At 38.6% G+C, this 17,939-nt stretch overlaps 2 protein-coding genes across 5 annotated transcripts in view; one reads left to right on the top strand and one right to left on the bottom strand.

The window, feature by feature from the left end:
- Positions 1–1,251, top strand: part of LOC110453809 (internalin-I-like) — a 19,550-nt gene extending 18,299 nt beyond the window's left edge. For all 4 annotated transcript variants that reach the window (XM_021502977.1, XM_021502974.1, XM_021502975.1 and 1 more), the window contains 2 exons: positions 174–239; positions 820–1,251. In XM_021502977.1, the coding sequence (XP_021358652.1) occupies positions 174–239; positions 820–864 (111 nt within the window). In that variant the 3' untranslated portion in view covers positions 865–1,251. The remainder of the gene's footprint in view (positions 1–173; positions 240–819) is intronic.
- A 1,570-nt stretch (positions 1,252–2,821) lies between these two features.
- LOC110453804 (transforming growth factor-beta-induced protein ig-h3-like) overlaps positions 2,822–17,939 on the bottom strand; it is a 20,122-nt gene continuing 5,004 nt past the window's right edge. Inside the window, exons 2-15 of the mRNA XM_021502963.1 lie at positions 15,369–15,452; positions 13,089–13,232; positions 12,398–12,492; positions 11,815–11,969; positions 8,690–8,884; positions 8,021–8,171; positions 7,507–7,644; positions 6,853–7,065; positions 6,379–6,512; positions 5,725–5,898; positions 4,538–4,627; positions 4,062–4,208; positions 3,776–3,869; positions 2,822–3,311 (exon numbers count right to left, since the gene is read on the bottom strand). Of these exons, the coding sequence (XP_021358638.1) occupies positions 3,082–3,311; positions 3,776–3,869; positions 4,062–4,208; positions 4,538–4,627; positions 5,725–5,898; positions 6,379–6,512; positions 6,853–7,065; positions 7,507–7,644; positions 8,021–8,171; positions 8,690–8,884; positions 11,815–11,969; positions 12,398–12,492; positions 13,089–13,232; positions 15,369–15,452 (2,044 nt within the window). The 3' untranslated portion in view covers positions 2,822–3,081. The remainder of the gene's footprint in view (positions 3,312–3,775; positions 3,870–4,061; positions 4,209–4,537; positions 4,628–5,724; positions 5,899–6,378; positions 6,513–6,852; positions 7,066–7,506; positions 7,645–8,020; positions 8,172–8,689; positions 8,885–11,814; positions 11,970–12,397; positions 12,493–13,088; positions 13,233–15,368; positions 15,453–17,939) is intronic.

The raw sequence follows: 17,939 nt of genomic DNA, 5'->3' as shown, positions 1-17,939 counted from the left end.
ACATCTGTCTGAATATGGTTGTAGTTCCACATTTATTCCGATGGGAACGATTCCTTGGTTTAACGTTTTGTCGCGTGCCACACACACATATTTGTATTCCTATTTACAGTTATACTGTTGGTGAATAATCAATGTTATAGATGTTTACTATTTATCCAATTAAAAAATTGTAGGATGGCAGAAGGAGCAGACGACAACCACAGAAGACCGACTACAGTGACATCAGGAAGACCGAGGAAGTAAGCTGTTTTCCACTTATAAATAATGTGACCTTTATTGGACTTAAAATATTGACTGCATCCTAGTAGAAAAGTGAAGTGAATGGAAAAATGGTTCCCTGCAATTCGGATTTTTTTTTTTATGTTGGAACAAGAAATCCAGAAAAGAGATTATACATGTATTATTATTTCTTTGTGTGAAATAGTTTGTAATATACAGGTTACTATTTATACCAGTAAACTTTGTAATATACAGGTTACTATTTATACCAGTAAACTTTGTAATATACAGGTAACTATTTATACTAGTAAACTTTGTAATATACAGGTAACTATTTATACTAGTAAACTTTGTAATATACAGGTAACTATTTATACTAGTAAACTTTGTAATATGCAGGTAACTATTTATACCAGTTAACTTTGTAATATACAGGTAACTATTTATACCAGTAAACTTTGTAATATACAGGTAACTATTTATACCAGTAAACTTTGTAATATATCTGTTACTGTACTATTGTAGAGGTGTATTGTTGTAACAAAGTCGCTATAAGGCTTATATTAAAAATTGTTCAGTCAGTTTCAAATTTATTTTCAGCTATTACGCTTCGCAACGCATGAATTAGGAAAGGATGCAGATTGATAAGATAAAGAAGAAGAAGGTTATTAACAATGAATCCAGTCAGGGAATTTTTCTGTATTTATCCAATGGTTGCACAGTAGACATTTCAATCCGTCCAATTGTTGTCATTAATTTTGATAATTGTTCTTTTTTACAAGTGGTGTACATATGTATAGTGTGTGTGATGAAAATTAAGATGATCATTGTTTATTGAACATTAACCAGACTAAGTATATATAATTAATAAGGCAAATTGTGATTTAGTTTATAATATACTACTGCATTCCAGCAATTATGTACATTTCATGTTGGGGCGGGGGAGGAATACTGACATTCCTTCATAAACGTCCGTCTCTTTCCTAATTTAAGACCATTCTAAATAAAACAATAATTTAATGGTACACATGAGATACATTATCCGTGTTTTTTTTAAACACTTTCTGTTTCATGTGTTATGTATTACGGCTTGGCTGTGTGAAAATGTGTAACAAAAGTGTCTGTCTTCTTCAATCTTTATTACAGAAGTCCCCGAATTCACCTCCTTTAGGAGAGTTCCTAAAAACAGTAACAAACTTATCTCCCTTCGACTATACATTACATCATTATCTCTCTCACCCATCACATACCATACACAATAAGTCACCTCTGTCAGAGTACGATGTACTATACAACTCACTGAGGTTCCATTGACGATGCATCAAACAGATCAAAGATAACTGAGAATTGAAAGTGATACCACGCAACAATGTCACCGGAAACTTACTAACATATTGATAATGACAGATTGTTGCTGCTTTTTTCAACATTATGCAAAAAATGAAAAAGAACTTTACTGAGTCATAGTGGAGATGCCTGTCCGTCATACAACAAAGAAACAACCACCCAGACCAATTCTTGTCTTACAAAGAATCTTTGATATAGTCTGAAAGGTCCATCAACACAACAAGGTCATACAAAACCACACGGTAGAAAAGTGGTTAGAAAATGCTAGATTTGCTGAGAGACGTTTAAGTGAAAAGAAGTTGAAGAAAAAGAAGGAAAAGGTAGCACCCAAAGTGTGGCAATTATTTAAGCAGATGAATGTTGCGCTTTTTGTTGTCTCCAATATGTAGGTGTCGCGTGAGGATAAGAAAATCATCCGATTATGCAACTGAATAAGAAGCAACGAGGGTTTGGGAGGAGAGGACAATAGTTTTAAACGAGGACTTTCATAAACCAGTTGGAACTGGTTTGAAGAAATACTGCCGTCCGGCAGTGTTTTGCGAAAGAAGAGGATAGGTAAGTTAAGTTATTGGTCTCCAGGAAGAAAACTTGAAAGAATCGCTATTTGAACGAATCGTTCTGCCATCCCTAACACAAGACTTATTAAACAAAGTACACTTTACTGCTCTGAATCAGAAACATCCGAAAATGAACAGACGCAGTTCAGATTCGTTACATACATTTTCCCGAAGACACACCAAATATATTTACCATCCATGGTTGCATTAAGTTTGGCGCCAAATGTAACGAGATAGAAAGAAAAAAAAAATTACAACGACGAGACCATAGTTCAAAACTGTAACCACCGAACTCTAAACGGGTGCTAAATCGGCTACCATGTGACGGTGGATCGATCTCGTCCAAACTCTCGACAGGTGTAGTATGTAACAGATAGTGAGTATACGACCTGTCTGTATGTATGATGTGATCTCAGTAGGCTTTGTTACACGCACACGCAGTAATGGCGACAAATTTACAGATTCTTGGAGTATGTTGTATTCCTTCGTGTAAATGGCAGTGATGTCAAGGAAGTCCACTGAGAAATTTGAGTGAAATGTCTGCATCATATTTGTTCGAAGCATTGTTAGTGTTCAAAGACACTTTAACTCCCTATGCATTTGTATGTAAAAGATAAGCGTGGCAACCCCTCCCCCCACACCGCCCTCCCCCTCCAAAATCAAAAACAACCAAACAAACAAAACATCAAAACAAAATAATGGTTTTATAAGATTGCATTTTATTTGAAAAAAAATATATAAAACTTCATAGCTAAAGTTTAAGAACTTCAAAAATTACAGAAAACATAAAACTGAACGAAAGATGAATAAAAAAAAGAAACAAATGGATTGACATTCAATGTATGTGAAACAAGACATACCCAAGAGCAGTCAACACACGCAGACTAGAGATCGGGTGTTTAACACTGCCGGGGAAATAAACTTCGACACCCGGTTATGTCATGCGATAGATTGTTGATTATAGGTATCTCCACCAGGAGAAACGCCTTCTGTTCAATCTGGTCGAGAATCCGTCGACGACCTGGATGACACCGTTTGTGGCTGTCCGATCACATTCTGTAACGGTGGCACGGCCGATTGACGTAACGCCATACATGGAGCTCACTGTCAATAGTTCCCCATTAATAGGCCGTAGGTATGAAATGCCCGAGACAAACCAGTTTTGGATAGCCTTGCAACAAATAGTACCTGCAACAAGTCGTAAATAAAACGTATACAAATGTATACGATATCATTTTCTACATAGTACAAAAATACATTTATGTTTTCAAAGTAAGAAAGTAAGGGCAGCAATATGCAGGGCTTGTTTGTCCTATTAACAGCTATGGCCATTTAAGGTCGTGTCAGGTCTATAGCTACGGCCAGTACCTGGCACACCTCAAGCGCGCGACTCGGTGGTGGAGGGCTAGTGGTAGCAGAATGTCAGACGCCTTAACCACTTGGCCACCGCCACCCCCTTTCTATTCTTAAGTAGTAGTAATAAAATGAGGCATATATTTTACACACAAATAATAATCACTAGAAATTTGCAGTAAGTAAGCAATTTTGGCAACCTGCGAGGACTTAATGGTATTTTTATGCAGACTTGCTTGAAATACGAAGTGACTTACTTGGCAATTACAGTACGTGACTTTTAATGATGTGTGACTTACGTGGAATGATATTTGCAAATATCAGTTTTTCAATCTTCCGGATGTTGTTTTTTCGTAGAGCATCTACTATGTCCTCGGGTAAGTTGGTGATGGCCTGTGGAAACCAATGACAGTACGTCAATCAACGTAACCATTCGATTATTACAATCTACTCTTCGGTAAGAGACTTTGACGTGCCGAGTTGTTCTATACACTCCACTTCATCCAGGTGAAGTGTCATAACTTTAGTATGCAGAAAAAATGATTGATTCACAAAAAAGTAGCGCGATATGACTATACAACGTACCTCGTTGGTTAGAGCTAGGACAGTTAAGGGATCATCCTCATCTAGTCTCTGTTCCAAATTCGTCAGTCGTATTAACTCAACGAACCTGGAGAAACGGGGGTCCTGCCTGAGGGTGTGCATGATACTGCCACTAGGGGGAGTCAGCACCTGTCAATAAACAACGGGTAAACAGTTCACGAAGGTCCTTCTAGAGGGCTAGGTAGAAGATACTTGTAATTGTGGAAAGTGCAGAGAACTACAGTGTAGACGTAGTAAATTGAAACGTTTAAACTGCTTGTTGAAGGTTAAAAGGGTGATAGATACTTGTAGAAGATTTGAAATTGCTAGAAGTTTGAGGAAACTCCTAAAAGACTGGAGATATATACATTTAGAAGGTTTAATATAAAAGTATTTCAAACAAACTGAAACTGCCCCGTAAATTACAAAACAAACATTTTTAGGAGACTTAACTCGGGAAACCGCAAAGAGTACTTTACCTGGTCAACAAAATGGACGACACCGTTGCAAATTCTGGCGGAGCTGCTTACGATGAGGGCACATTGAGCATACCTGGGCGATTCATGTCGCTGAAGGCAGAGAGGAGATGAGTTATTACACATGGTAAGCCACCTTAACATTTATATAGAAAATGTCGCACAAAACTCTAAAAACAAATCATATGGAGTATGCTTTACAGCTTTTAGGGTCGATCCAAACTGAAGAGACTCTACAAACCAATTGTAAGTGAAAATGTATTATGGAAGTGCTTTCTGCTTCAAATTTCATATGTTTCATGATGGCTTATGTCAAATCTAAAAATACATCAGTCACTAACGGTCTACGAGCGACGAGGTCAACATTGCCGTTTGAAATCAGAACATGATTGCAACAGTAAAACATCTACAAAGTTAATTGGAGTTTTGCTACATTTATTCATCAAAGGTTGCATATATTTCTTAATTATGGTGTATGTAAGTTCATGTAGTGCTATGCCATGTACACTCCAAAAGCATGAGATTCATGCATGTATTACTGTCTCCGGAAGACACTACTTTCGTGTTATAGTGTGTTAGTGATCATTATTGTTATGGTGCAGGTATGGCGTGACTTCTTTTATTTCAAATTCTTGATTATAAAGGCGATGATAGAAGTTTGGTAAAGGACAAGATATAATCAACAATCAGAAGGTGACATTAAGGATCGAACATGTCCTGTGTTATCTCTTTTTTCTTCAAAATAATGCATTATATAAATACTTCAACAGATCAGTTAGCAATGGTCACAACGTAAACAGATACGCGCTGAAAATGATGCACAACTTTAACAAATCGGCTAGAAATGGCACAACTCAAACAGATAGTCTGTAAATGGTGCACAACAGATCAGCGCTTGAAATGGTGCACAACAGATCAGCGCATGAAATGGTGCACAAAAGATCAGCGCTTGAAATGGTGCACACCAGATCAGCGCTTGAAATGGTGCACAACAGATCAGCGCTTGAAATGGTGCACAACAGATCAGCTGAAAATGGTGCATAACTTAAACAGATCAGCTGGCAATGGTGCACATGCAGTTACAACTGCTGTATAGGAAAAATAACAATGAGTTGGGACAGGGGTCCTTAACTCGCTTTTAGATAAAGACCGATGCAGGGGTCTTGAGGTTACTGTACAAGATTAATTACCATCTCCGAGTACGTGTTGATGCGGATTTCCTTGCCTTCATTGAGGGTGCTCAGACGTTGATTGTTATAGAACAGTTTTGCCGGATTGACGCCGGAAGTGACGTGATAGGTAAGTAAATTCCTGAGAGCAGTCGTGTCGTTCATCAGGGCGTCAAGCACGGCTGGATTTAGATTCTGTTAATGTACATAATAGGTGATAATTATTATTAATTGTTGCTTCAATATACATGTTACATGTGTTTACAAATTAAATGTCACGCTAACAAGCCGTTTACCGTTCATTGTCAGTTAAAGTCGTGATAATGAAACATAAAGACAGAAAACGTAGATTCTTTATTTATCCACGTGATCAGGTCAGCTCGACTACTAGCTTATGTTCATGTTTTGTCAATAATAAGTAAGCATTCTTTCTAATGCAATAACAACTAACTCTACATGTGCACGATTAATCATCTCGGCTAATTTAAACCGATTCGGTTCTTTTATTCAGTAAAATTACCATTGACTTCACCCAACTGTGATTGAATGGTTTCGTTGAATGTTTTGTTTTTATTGTTGCCTTACTTGTAAATGTCTTATAGATGTCGACGGTTGAGATTCAAAATATAGCAACAACTGTTATTTGCCGTATATTATCAGCTAACGCATACTTACTGATAGTGCTTCACTTGTCGGTGCGAAAAACGTGACTTCCTCCGCGTTCCGTAAATCATTCTCCAGGCCTGCGCGACGAACCAGGTCCAGCAGCGCCGGAACTTGATTGTTCATAATGTCCAACACACCCATAGCTGAAAATAGAAACAGGCCAACCTAGGTCATGACAGGAATTTCTTTGCCAATGAACCTAAGTATGGGGTTTCGCCCACCAGAAGAGGCTGCGAACGCCAACAACGCTTGCGCCTCTTTCTTGTATCAACAAATTTAATGTAACTGGGTTGCTAAACATTTTCCGAAAGCGACAAAAAATACCAGGAATCATAAGTTTACTCTTCAAATGAATACTGTTACTGCTGATGATGGTTATACTAGGTTAAGGGACAGGGCAACAGAAGGGCTGGTAACAAAGATAGGAGGACAATGTATGTGTAGGTAATGTCTTTCGCTGGAACACGCGAGAGTACAACCTACCGCGGTCCATGAAGAGGACTTGATCGATCAGGTGGATGACGCCATTGGTCGCCATGATATCCGAGGCAACCACTTGATGGTCCTGAACAAAGAGCTTGTCGTCCTCGTCCCGTGTGAGGTACAAATACGTGTCGAGCAGGTTCCGTGTCCTGGACGGACCCTGAACGGCGGCGGAACAAATCACGTTCGGAAGTATGTGGTTCTGCAGCACCTCTTGAAACAGATAAAGGATAGAGTGGATGCCACCTATTTTTTCAGTCAAATTACGCCAACCATATTAAGGTGTTTGGGCTCTTACAAAGTGTATGCAAGTTTATCGAGCCCATATTTATGAAACCGTTCTCATGTTCAAATATGGTTTTTGTGCTCCAGCCTTATTTCTTGTTCCGGTTATGAATTATTAAAATATCTTGTCTTGTCCTTGATTTGGAAAAAAATTGATTGGACTGAACGCATAATACTGTATTGAGTGTTAATAATTGACTTTTTGATCGTCTGACATGATGTAAGTCAGTAACAAGAAAGCTGGTTTGAGCACAGAAGCCATGCTTGAGCATGAGAACAATTTCATGAACGGGCCCAGAACTTATGACGGTATATGAAAGGGTTAAGGTATCTCAGCTGTGGTACAAATATTTATATAAATAATCGTACCTTTGAGACATGTTGATTGGTTGAAAATCCTATCGAGCACACCTCCGTCAAGTTGACGGAACGCCGCGTCGGTCGGGGCGTATACGGTGAAATGTCCATCCTCCCGCAATGCCGAGCTTAGTGCGGTACGTCCAAGTGCTACCAAATGAGATCAAAGCGTAATATATTGGTACATCACAAATAACCTATCAAAGAATCATTTAAGAAAATGATGCTACTAATACATTAAGAATGCGGTCTATACGATATGGCAAGCCAACATAACAATCATTTCCCAAAAGAGAGGATCGCAAACTGTTAGATATATTTAAAGGAAATAAAGATGTATTTATAAGCAATATAGTTACTTCTTATAATCATGATTATTTGAGATATATGTTTTGTGAATAAGATACGTCAGGTTAATAGTGATATCTCTATTAGATTAGGAAATATTTCTGAAGTACAAATGACTATGAGGAATCATTTCCCCACAGAATTGCCTTAATAGGAACACCTATTGATGAAGTCTCACCAGTTTTGAGGTAGGTGAGATTAGGGTCCTTGGAGATAATTTCAGTGATGGACTTCGTGACAGGGGACAGCACTTGATCCACCATGTGGATGACGCCGTTGGTCGCCATGTTGTCCGCTGACGTCACTCGCTGACAGTTTGCCAGCATGACCTTTTATAGAGCAGTATTAGAAACGTAAAGTATGCAATATTCAAATTAGAGAAAATTGTTATGTGACATACTCTAACGTACCTATACAAAATTATTGCAGATTTAAGGACTACAAAGTATGTAAATGATTTGACCATTCCCAAAGTATGTAAATGATTTGACCATTCCCAATGTATGTAAATGATTTGACCATTCCCAAAGTATGTAAAAGATTTGACCAGTCCCAAAGTATGTAAATGAGTTGACCATTACCAACGTCCGTAAACACTGACTATTCTCAAAGTGAATTCAGTCACCATTCCGAAAGTACGTATCATGACTATGTTTGGCATATATTTCCTTGATTATCCTTAATACAAATACTTTCACCACTGCATTAAATCGCCATAGTAAATACAGTGACCATTATCAAAGTATCAAAATAGAAGCTCATCTTCTTCATTTAGACCGCAAACACACGATATTATGTTTGTAACATTAACGAGAAATCTACTACAACATAAACATCGTCAACCTACCTTGGTATCGGTGTTATCGTAAAAGTTGATACGAATCTTTGAGTTTAATGGGCTGAGCGTGGTGATCAGCTGTTCATCATGCATTGACGAAGTTGTGATGACGTCAGTGGTCAGATGTCCTAACATAACACCGGTTACCTTCGCGGTCAGCTTTTCTATCATCGAATCAGACACTATCAGAACGGATCCCATGTCCTTCATAAAATATACAATAAACTGTCACATCATGTCAAATAAATTTGTCAGACAAAACATATCAAACAAAAGAAAACTCATGTTCTACAACAGATAACCCGTATACAGCATACACCCATGTCTTACAAGTACAAATCCATATATAACATCAAACAACCAATATCTTACAACGGATAACCCTACATAACATTAAACAAGGACATAACCCTACATAGCATTAAACAAGGACATAACCCTACATAACATTAAACAATCCATGTTCTACAATTGATAACCTTACATAACATTAAACCCATGTCCTACAACTGATAACCCTACATAACATTGAACAGACCATGCCCTACAGCTGATAGCCCTATATAACATTTAACAACCCATGTCCTACAACTGATAACCCTATATAACATCAAACAACCAATAACTTACAACGGATAACCTATATATAACATTGAACAACCCATGTCCTACAACTGATAACCCTACATAACATTAAGCAACCCATGTCCTACAACGGGGATAACCCTACATAACATCAAACAACCAATATATTACAACGGATAACCTATATATAACATTAAACAACCCATGTCCTACAACTGATAACCCTACATAAAATCAAACAACCCATGTCCTACAATAGATTACTCGTATACATCATCAACCAACCCATATCTGACAACAGATGACCCATATAAAACATAAAAAACAACATGTTACAACAAATAGCCCATATGTAATATTAAACAACCCATGTCTAACAACAGATTTCAGCATACCGTATACAGCAACAACCCAGGTCTTTCAATAGATAACCCATGGCAAACAGATGACTCGTATACAGGAATATAAAGCATTAACTTATGTTCTTCAACCCGTATTAAACACCAACCAAAGTCTTCCACCAGATAACCGACAGGACCATCAAACAACGCATGCCTTACGACAGATAACCGACAGGACCATCAAACAACGCATGCCTTACGACAGATAACCGACAGGACCATCAAACAACGCATGCCTTACGACAGATAACCGACAGAACCATCAAACAACGCATGCCTTACGACAGATAACCGACAGAACCATCAAACAACGCATGCCTTACGACAGATAACCGACAGAACCATCAAACAACGCATGCCTTACGACAGATAACCGACAGAACCATCAAACAACGCATGCCTTACGACAGATAACCGACAGAACCATCAAACAACGCATGCCTTACGACAGATAACCGACAGAACCATCAAACAACGCATGCCTTACGACAGATAACCGACAGAACCATCAAACAACGCATGCCTTACGACAGATAACCGACAGAACCATCAAACAACGCATGCCTTACGACAGATAACCGACAGAACCATCAAACAACGCATGCCTTACGACAGATAACCGACAGAACCATCAAACAACGCATGCCTTACGACAGATAACCGACAGAACCATCAAACAACGCATGCCTTACGACAGATAACCGACAGAACCATCAAACAACGCATGCCTTACGACAGATAACCGACAGAACCATCAAACAACGCATGCCTTACGACAGATAACCGACAGAACCATCAAACAACGCATGCCTTACGACAGATAACCGACAGAACCATCAAACAACGCATGCCTTACGACAGATAACCGACAGAACCATCAAACAACGCATGCCTTACGACAGATAACCGACAGAACCATCAAACAACGCATGCCTTACGACAGATAACCGACAGAACCATCAAACAACGCATGCCTTACGACAGATAACCGACAGAACCATCAAACAACGCATGCCTTACGACAGATAACCGACAGAACCATCAAACAACGCATGCCTTACGACAGATAACCGACAGAACCATCAAACAACGCATGCCTTACGACAGATAACCGACAGAACCATCAAACAACGCATGCCTTACGACAGATAACCGACAGAACCATCAAACAACGCATGCCTTACGACAGATAACCGACAGAACCATCAAACAACGCATGCCTTACGACAGATAACCGACAGAACCATCAAACAACGCATGCCTTACGACAGATAACCGACAGAACCATCAAACAACGCATGCCTTACGACAGATAACCGACAGAACCATCAAACAACGCATGCCTTACGACAGATAACCGACAGAACCATCAAACAACGCATGCCTTACGACAGATAACCGACAGAACCATCAAACAACGCATGCCTTACGACAGATAACCGACAGAACCATCAAACAACGCATGCCTTACGACAGATAACCGACAGAACCATCAAACAACGCATGCCTTACGACAGATAACCGACAGAACCATCAAACAACGCATGCCTTACGACAGATAACCGACAGGACCATCAAACAACGCATGCCTTACGACAGATAACCGACAGAACCATCAAACAACGCATGCCTTACGACAGATAACCGACAGAACCATCAAACAACGCATGCCTTACGACAGATAACCGACAGGACCATCAAACAACGCATGCCTTACGACAGATAACCGACAGAACCATCAAACAACGCATGCCTTACGACAGATAACCGACAGGACCATCAAACAACGCATGCCTTACGACAGATAACCGACAGGACCATCAAACAACGCATGCCTTACGACAGATAACCGACAGAACCATCAAACAACGCATGCCTTAGGACAGATAACCGACAGGACCATCAAACAACGCATGCCTTACGACAGATAACCGACAGGACCATCAAACAACGCATGCCTTAGGACAGATAACCGACAGGACCATCAAACAACGCATGCCTTACGACAGATAACCGACAGAACCATCAAACAACGCATGCCTTACGACATGCATGGAAGGTCAATGAAAGTCTTAAAAATGAAGATTTTCAGGATGATCGCTCGCCTCCGCTGTTTTCTAGTCTGGCCTTACATCACACTAAACTTACCTGTCCGAATTCAGAAAATGCGTCATTGGTTGGGGCGAACACTGTGAAGTTTCCGGTCACCAGGTCATCTGTTAGGTCGACGCTGTGTGCAGTCTCCAGGAACTGCTGTAGTCCAAGGCTGTGGGCGGTGTTGTTCAGACTCTGCAGGTGAACCTCTAACGACAACAAATAACAGTAGGATTTACATAGGATGTATCCTTCATCTATATATACAACCGACTGACTTAGTTTACATAGCAGTGTTTGTACATGTACCTCTACCTCAGTATATCGCCAACATGTAAAATGTATAAATGGATACCCATTGCAACCTGAATGATAAAAATATTTAGTGTGGAGGCCATAACTTTATTTTGATGTTATATATGGATATTTTATGTTCGAACTTAATTTTGAGATAAAAGGTCTTTGCATGAAGTTGCCTTTGGGTCACAGCTGAAAAAAGGATTTCGACTTCGTTCTCATTCGAGCTTACTATTGCGAAGCTCTTCTCACAGAAATTATAAATTACATTACGAATTTATAGGAGATTATCTACGAGTAATGCCGTTATACACTGTACTTGACCACTGCCTATACTAACCTTTCGGACACCCATAGTCTGTACTTTTTCTTGTGTAGCCTTTACAACATTTCTTGGCCATTGTTGTAGTCGTATCGATTCCTCCCATAGTTTTACTGAAGCAAAACCAACCATTTAGTCAAAGGTTTCATAAAAACAGTTTTTTTTTCTCTCAAATCAGGTATTCATGAATTTTTACCTATTTTCCTGATATAACGTGCTATTACAACTTTTTGTTTTATAAATCACAACTAAAGACATTGACTGTTACAAATGTACTTTTTTTCGGTCTTGCAGAATCAGCATAATATAACTTATAGTTTTAACCCCTAAAACAATGTGTTTAATAGTCATCTGTGTGTAATATGAGTATGACAGTGCGGTTAAAGTTTGTAAGTTAAACCGGGCTAGGTTAGCCGAGGTAAACCACGTTAGATTCTGTTTGTTTGATGAACCGGGTCATTTTTTTTTTTACTTTACCGTAATAGATTAGTTTGAAAAATATGGTAAGTTGCCTGTTAAAAACCTGATATAAACCTATTTAGGTACATGTATGAGTCATATATGTATGAGGTACATGTATATGTATGAAGAGGCCTCTGTAACCCCCAGAGAGACTCTACATAAGTTGCGGTGAGTTTGCATATGTAGTGTAAACTAATTCATACCGATAGCCTTAGTTACGTCATACTCTTGGTGTATAAGTACTTACGTATGTACGCATTTGTAGACTGTTTCAGTTACGTCACACGATTCTGACACGCTGAACGTATGGTGTTCGTTCTCCACATCCAACGATATTTCGTCATTCCTCTCTCGGGGATCGTCGGACGTGTTTGTCTCGCAAACGTTCGGGCTGTATAAATACAAAATAACAAACCAATCTATCTGTCTATCCAACATGATTTAATTGGAGTGTTACGAACGAACATTCTAACATACCTTGTACAGAAAAGAATACACCTATAATCACAATATCTTTATATTTGTTTTTCAGAGGTAGTTATCTTATACACAAGTGATGTGACTGTACACTGAGGTATACACTAGACATGTGACTGTACACTGAGGTATATACTAGAGATGTGACTGTACACTGAGGTTTATACTAGAGATGTGACTGTACACTGAGGTATATACTAGAGATGTGACTGTACACTGAGGTATATACTAGAGATGTGACTGTACACTGAGGTATATACTAGAGATGTGACTGTACACTGAGGTATACACTAGAGATGTGACTGTACACTGAGGTATATACTAGAGATGTGACTGTACACTGAGGTATATACTAGAGATGTGACTGTACACTGAGGTATATACTAGAGATGTGACTGTACACTGAGGTATATACTAGAGATGTGACTGTACACTGAGGTATATACTAGAGATGTGACTGTACACTGAGGTATATACTAGAGATGTGACTGTACACTGAGGTATATACTAGAGATGTGACTGTACACTGAGGTATATACTAGAGATGTGACTGTACACTGAGGTATATACTAGAGATGTGACTGTACACTGAGGTATATACTAGAGATGTGACTGTACACTGAGGTATATACTAGAGATGTGACTGTACACTGAGGTATATACTAGAGATGTGACTGTACACTGAGGTATATACTAGAGATGTGACTGTACACTGAGGTATATACTAGAGATGTGACTGTACACTGAGGTATATACTAGAGATGTGACTGTACACTGAGGTATATACTAGAGATGTGACTGTACACTGAGGTATATACTAGAGATGTGACTGTACACTGAGGTATATACTAGAGATGTGACTGTACACTGAGGTATATACTAGAGATGTGACTGTACACTGAGGTATATACTAGAGATGTGACTGTACACTGAGGTATATACTAGAGATGTGACTGTACACTGAGGTATATACTAGAGATGTGACTGTACACTGAGGTATATACTAGAGATGTGACTGTACACTGAGGTATATACTAGAGATGTGACTGTACACTGAGGTATATACTAGAGATGTGACTGTACACTGAGGTATATACTAGAGATGTGACTGTACACTGAGGTATATACTAGAGATGTGACTGTACACTGAGGTATATACTAGAGATGTGACTGTACACTGAGGTATATACTAGAGATGTGACTGTACACTGAGGTATATACTAGAGATGTGACTGTACACTGAGGTATATACTAGAGATGTGACTGTACACTGAGGTATATACTAGAGATGTGACTGTACACTGAGGTATATACTAGAGATGTGACTGTACACTGAGGTATATACTAGAGATGTGACTGTACACTGAGGTATATACTAGAGATGTGACTGTACACTGAGGTATATACTAGAGATGTGACTGTACACTGAGGTATATACTAGAGATGTGACTGTACACTGAGGTATATACTAGAGATGTGACTGTACACTGAGGTATATACTAGAGATGTGACTGTACACTGAGGTATATACTAGAGATGTGACTGTACACTGAGGTATATACTAGAGATGTGACTGTACACTGAGGTATATACTAGAGATGTGACTGTACACTGAGGTATATACTAGAGATGTGACTGTACACTGAGGTATATACTAGAGATGTGACTGTACACTGAGGTATATACTAGAGATGTGACTGTACACTGAGGTATATACTAGAGATGTGACTGTACACTGAGGTATACACTAGAGATGTGACTGTACACTGCGGTATATACTAGAGATGTGACTGTACACTGAGGTATACACTAGAGATGCGATTGTACACCGAGGTATATACTAGAGATGTGACTGTACACGGAGCTATGTACACTGAGGTATACACTAGAGATGTGACTGTACACTGAGGTATATACTAGAGATGTGACTGTACACTGATGTATATACTAGAGATGTGACTGTATACTGAGGTATATACTAGAGATGTGATTGTACGCTGAGGTATACACTAGAGATGTGACTGTGGGATATACATATGTCTTTACTTACCCATCCCACCAGTTTTGATTATTTCCGCCAATATTTAAACTGAATTGAACGCCCGGCTTGTCCAAGCCGTATTTGAACCTAAAACTAAAAGACATTTTGAGTTTAAATTGGCTAAAAAAGATATTTTGTGATAACATGAGTGTTTCAATAGATTGCTAAAAAGATATACGATGAACTACCAAATTCCTGAAGGGGTCAACCGGTTTTGTTGGGGAATAATGCGACAAAAAAAATCTCAAAAAGAAGATATGAACATAGATACAATGATGTACCGAAACAATTTTAATTTCATACTTGATTTTGACTGAAACAATAGCTGAAATCCAGAAATTCATTCAATTGTTACACTTGTATTTTAACATCTGTGAGTTTTTGACAGATTGTGTCGAGGGAACAGACCGGAGGACCTTGAAATTTCTTACGTAACGTTCATATATGTTATCTAAAAAACTATATGTTTCTCTTTTGAATTCTTCTTTCCTGTTTCCAATCTGGGTAACAATTGTCATGAGCTATGACATCACAATGGAAGATGGCGTCACAAAGTATTGTTATTGGACGTTATAGTTAGAAGATTGACCGATGAAATAACGTCCGGGCTGTACCCACCAGTGGGTAACCAGATATCCAATGAGTCGGGAGTGAGGAAACCAATACTGGTTGTGGGAGACAGAGAAAAAAAGTTTACAAAGACAATGATACGGAGGTGATCATTGACGACAAAATTTAACTTCTCAGTTCCAGCGAGCACTGCCGCTACCAAGGCATCCAATCATGGTAACTTAGCTGTATTTCATGCATTTGCATTTTTGGGGTCGACATTTCGACATCGAGAGCTTTCCTCTCTACTCGAATATGGGGATCATTGGGGTGTTATTTCTACCGAAAGTCGATCTGAACCCCTAAAACATGTGAAATTACTCTAAACACCTTAGTTTAGGTCCAACTATAGCTGTAACAAATTCTCAAGTCCCTGTGGTATGAAAATCTAACATGACTCTATATACTGAAGATAAAGGACGGAAGGTAAAACGGCAATGGAATGAGTACAACGGAGAACAACGAAACGGGTAAGAACTTTGCAAGGAATACCGTACTTGCCAAGCTAAAATTTACCGACCGTGCCGGCTTTATTTTCAACAAAATAACTAATAATTAATACCACAATAAGAACAAATTTAAGTGTAATGTTGACAGTGTGTGCAGTTTGTTTCCAGGTATACTATTGTTCATCATACACACGTTCAGTGCTCAACGGCTGGCTATTCTTCCATACGCATTGCATTTTAAAACAACGAGTGCCGAATTGGTTAGGGATTATTGCTCCGCCACTTAGCCAAATATATATGGAAGCTTATCAAGTACGATGTATTGTTAATAATTCTAATTATAGACATACTTGAACATATCTATTATAACATATTACTGGTAAGTAATTGTATAGTAATTATTAACCACGTATGAGCAGCCGGAAGTCAAATAAGTCGGTGTAAGAGGGCTGGTAAGGGTAAGGGTCTATCAGCCATCAACACTGACTTGGGGAGGGGATCTCTAAGCCCCAATACAAGCTGAGATTTCCTTAGAAGCTATTGTAGCGAAAGAAAATACGTCACTTATTTCCGTTGTGCAATAGCAACATTCCTGTATGTTAATAAGTGATCTGATGAAGGACATTGTGTATACATTTATATACATGTTATTTATTTATTTAAGTTCAAAAGTTCGTACAGGCGTTGAAACTAACATTAGGCTGCACGTATTATTTCAGTTTTGGGGATATTCTATGCATACTTAGTGATATTTCATTACTAATAACCTGGATGAGTTCATAAAGAAACTTAACAAAGAAGTTGAACTTGTCTCAAAACGCATCAAGTTTGAAATCAATGTATAACGAGGAGATAGGGGAGTTTGCGATTTCTACAGAAACAACTAGTTTTTAACTGAAAATGGTATGCAATAAATAGCTGTACCTGACGACATTATTTCTCTTGCAGAAGGTGTAGTAATTTGTGACTGATGTCGATATTTACCTTGTAAATAATGTGTAAATTACAACACAAGTAAACATTTCTGTGCAAATACATATTTTGTTACTGTCTCCAATAGTGTATACCTTACGACACATGTCAAAATCACGTGTGCGCATAAGGCAGGTATTTATTTCACAGTAGGGTTAAATTTTCAAAATGGCAGAAGCTGCAAAATATATAGTGGTTTTTTTTGCAGTTTATAAACAATTGGTCTAGTTAGAGATACACGTGCAACCTCATAAATTCGTTGTAATCGGTTTATGATATGTCAACATGGACCGAATGGGAAAATGCGTACATATAAATCTATCTATGTCATATTTACCACCTACATATGTAGGGAATCCCCGAGGATTCCACGATGTTTACACGCATTGCTTAGGAACACGCGTGACGTCACTTCCTTCAATGTACGATTTCAGTTACATTCATGTCATACTGTACTTGCGTCAATGTTTGCAAGTTTCTCCCCCTGAATGTATAATTGAATACTCTTACTTAAACACGTCAAAGACTAGTAATAAAACCTGCTTCTCAG

The sequence above is a fragment of the Mizuhopecten yessoensis genome, unplaced genomic scaffold, assembly GCF_002113885.1.
Source record: "Mizuhopecten yessoensis strain PY_sf001 unplaced genomic scaffold, ASM211388v2 scaffold7513, whole genome shotgun sequence".
Lineage (NCBI taxonomy): Eukaryota > Metazoa > Mollusca > Bivalvia > Pectinida > Pectinidae > Mizuhopecten > Mizuhopecten yessoensis.
Note: the sequence above shows the minus strand (reverse complement) of the source record. Positions and strands in the feature narration are given on the sequence as shown.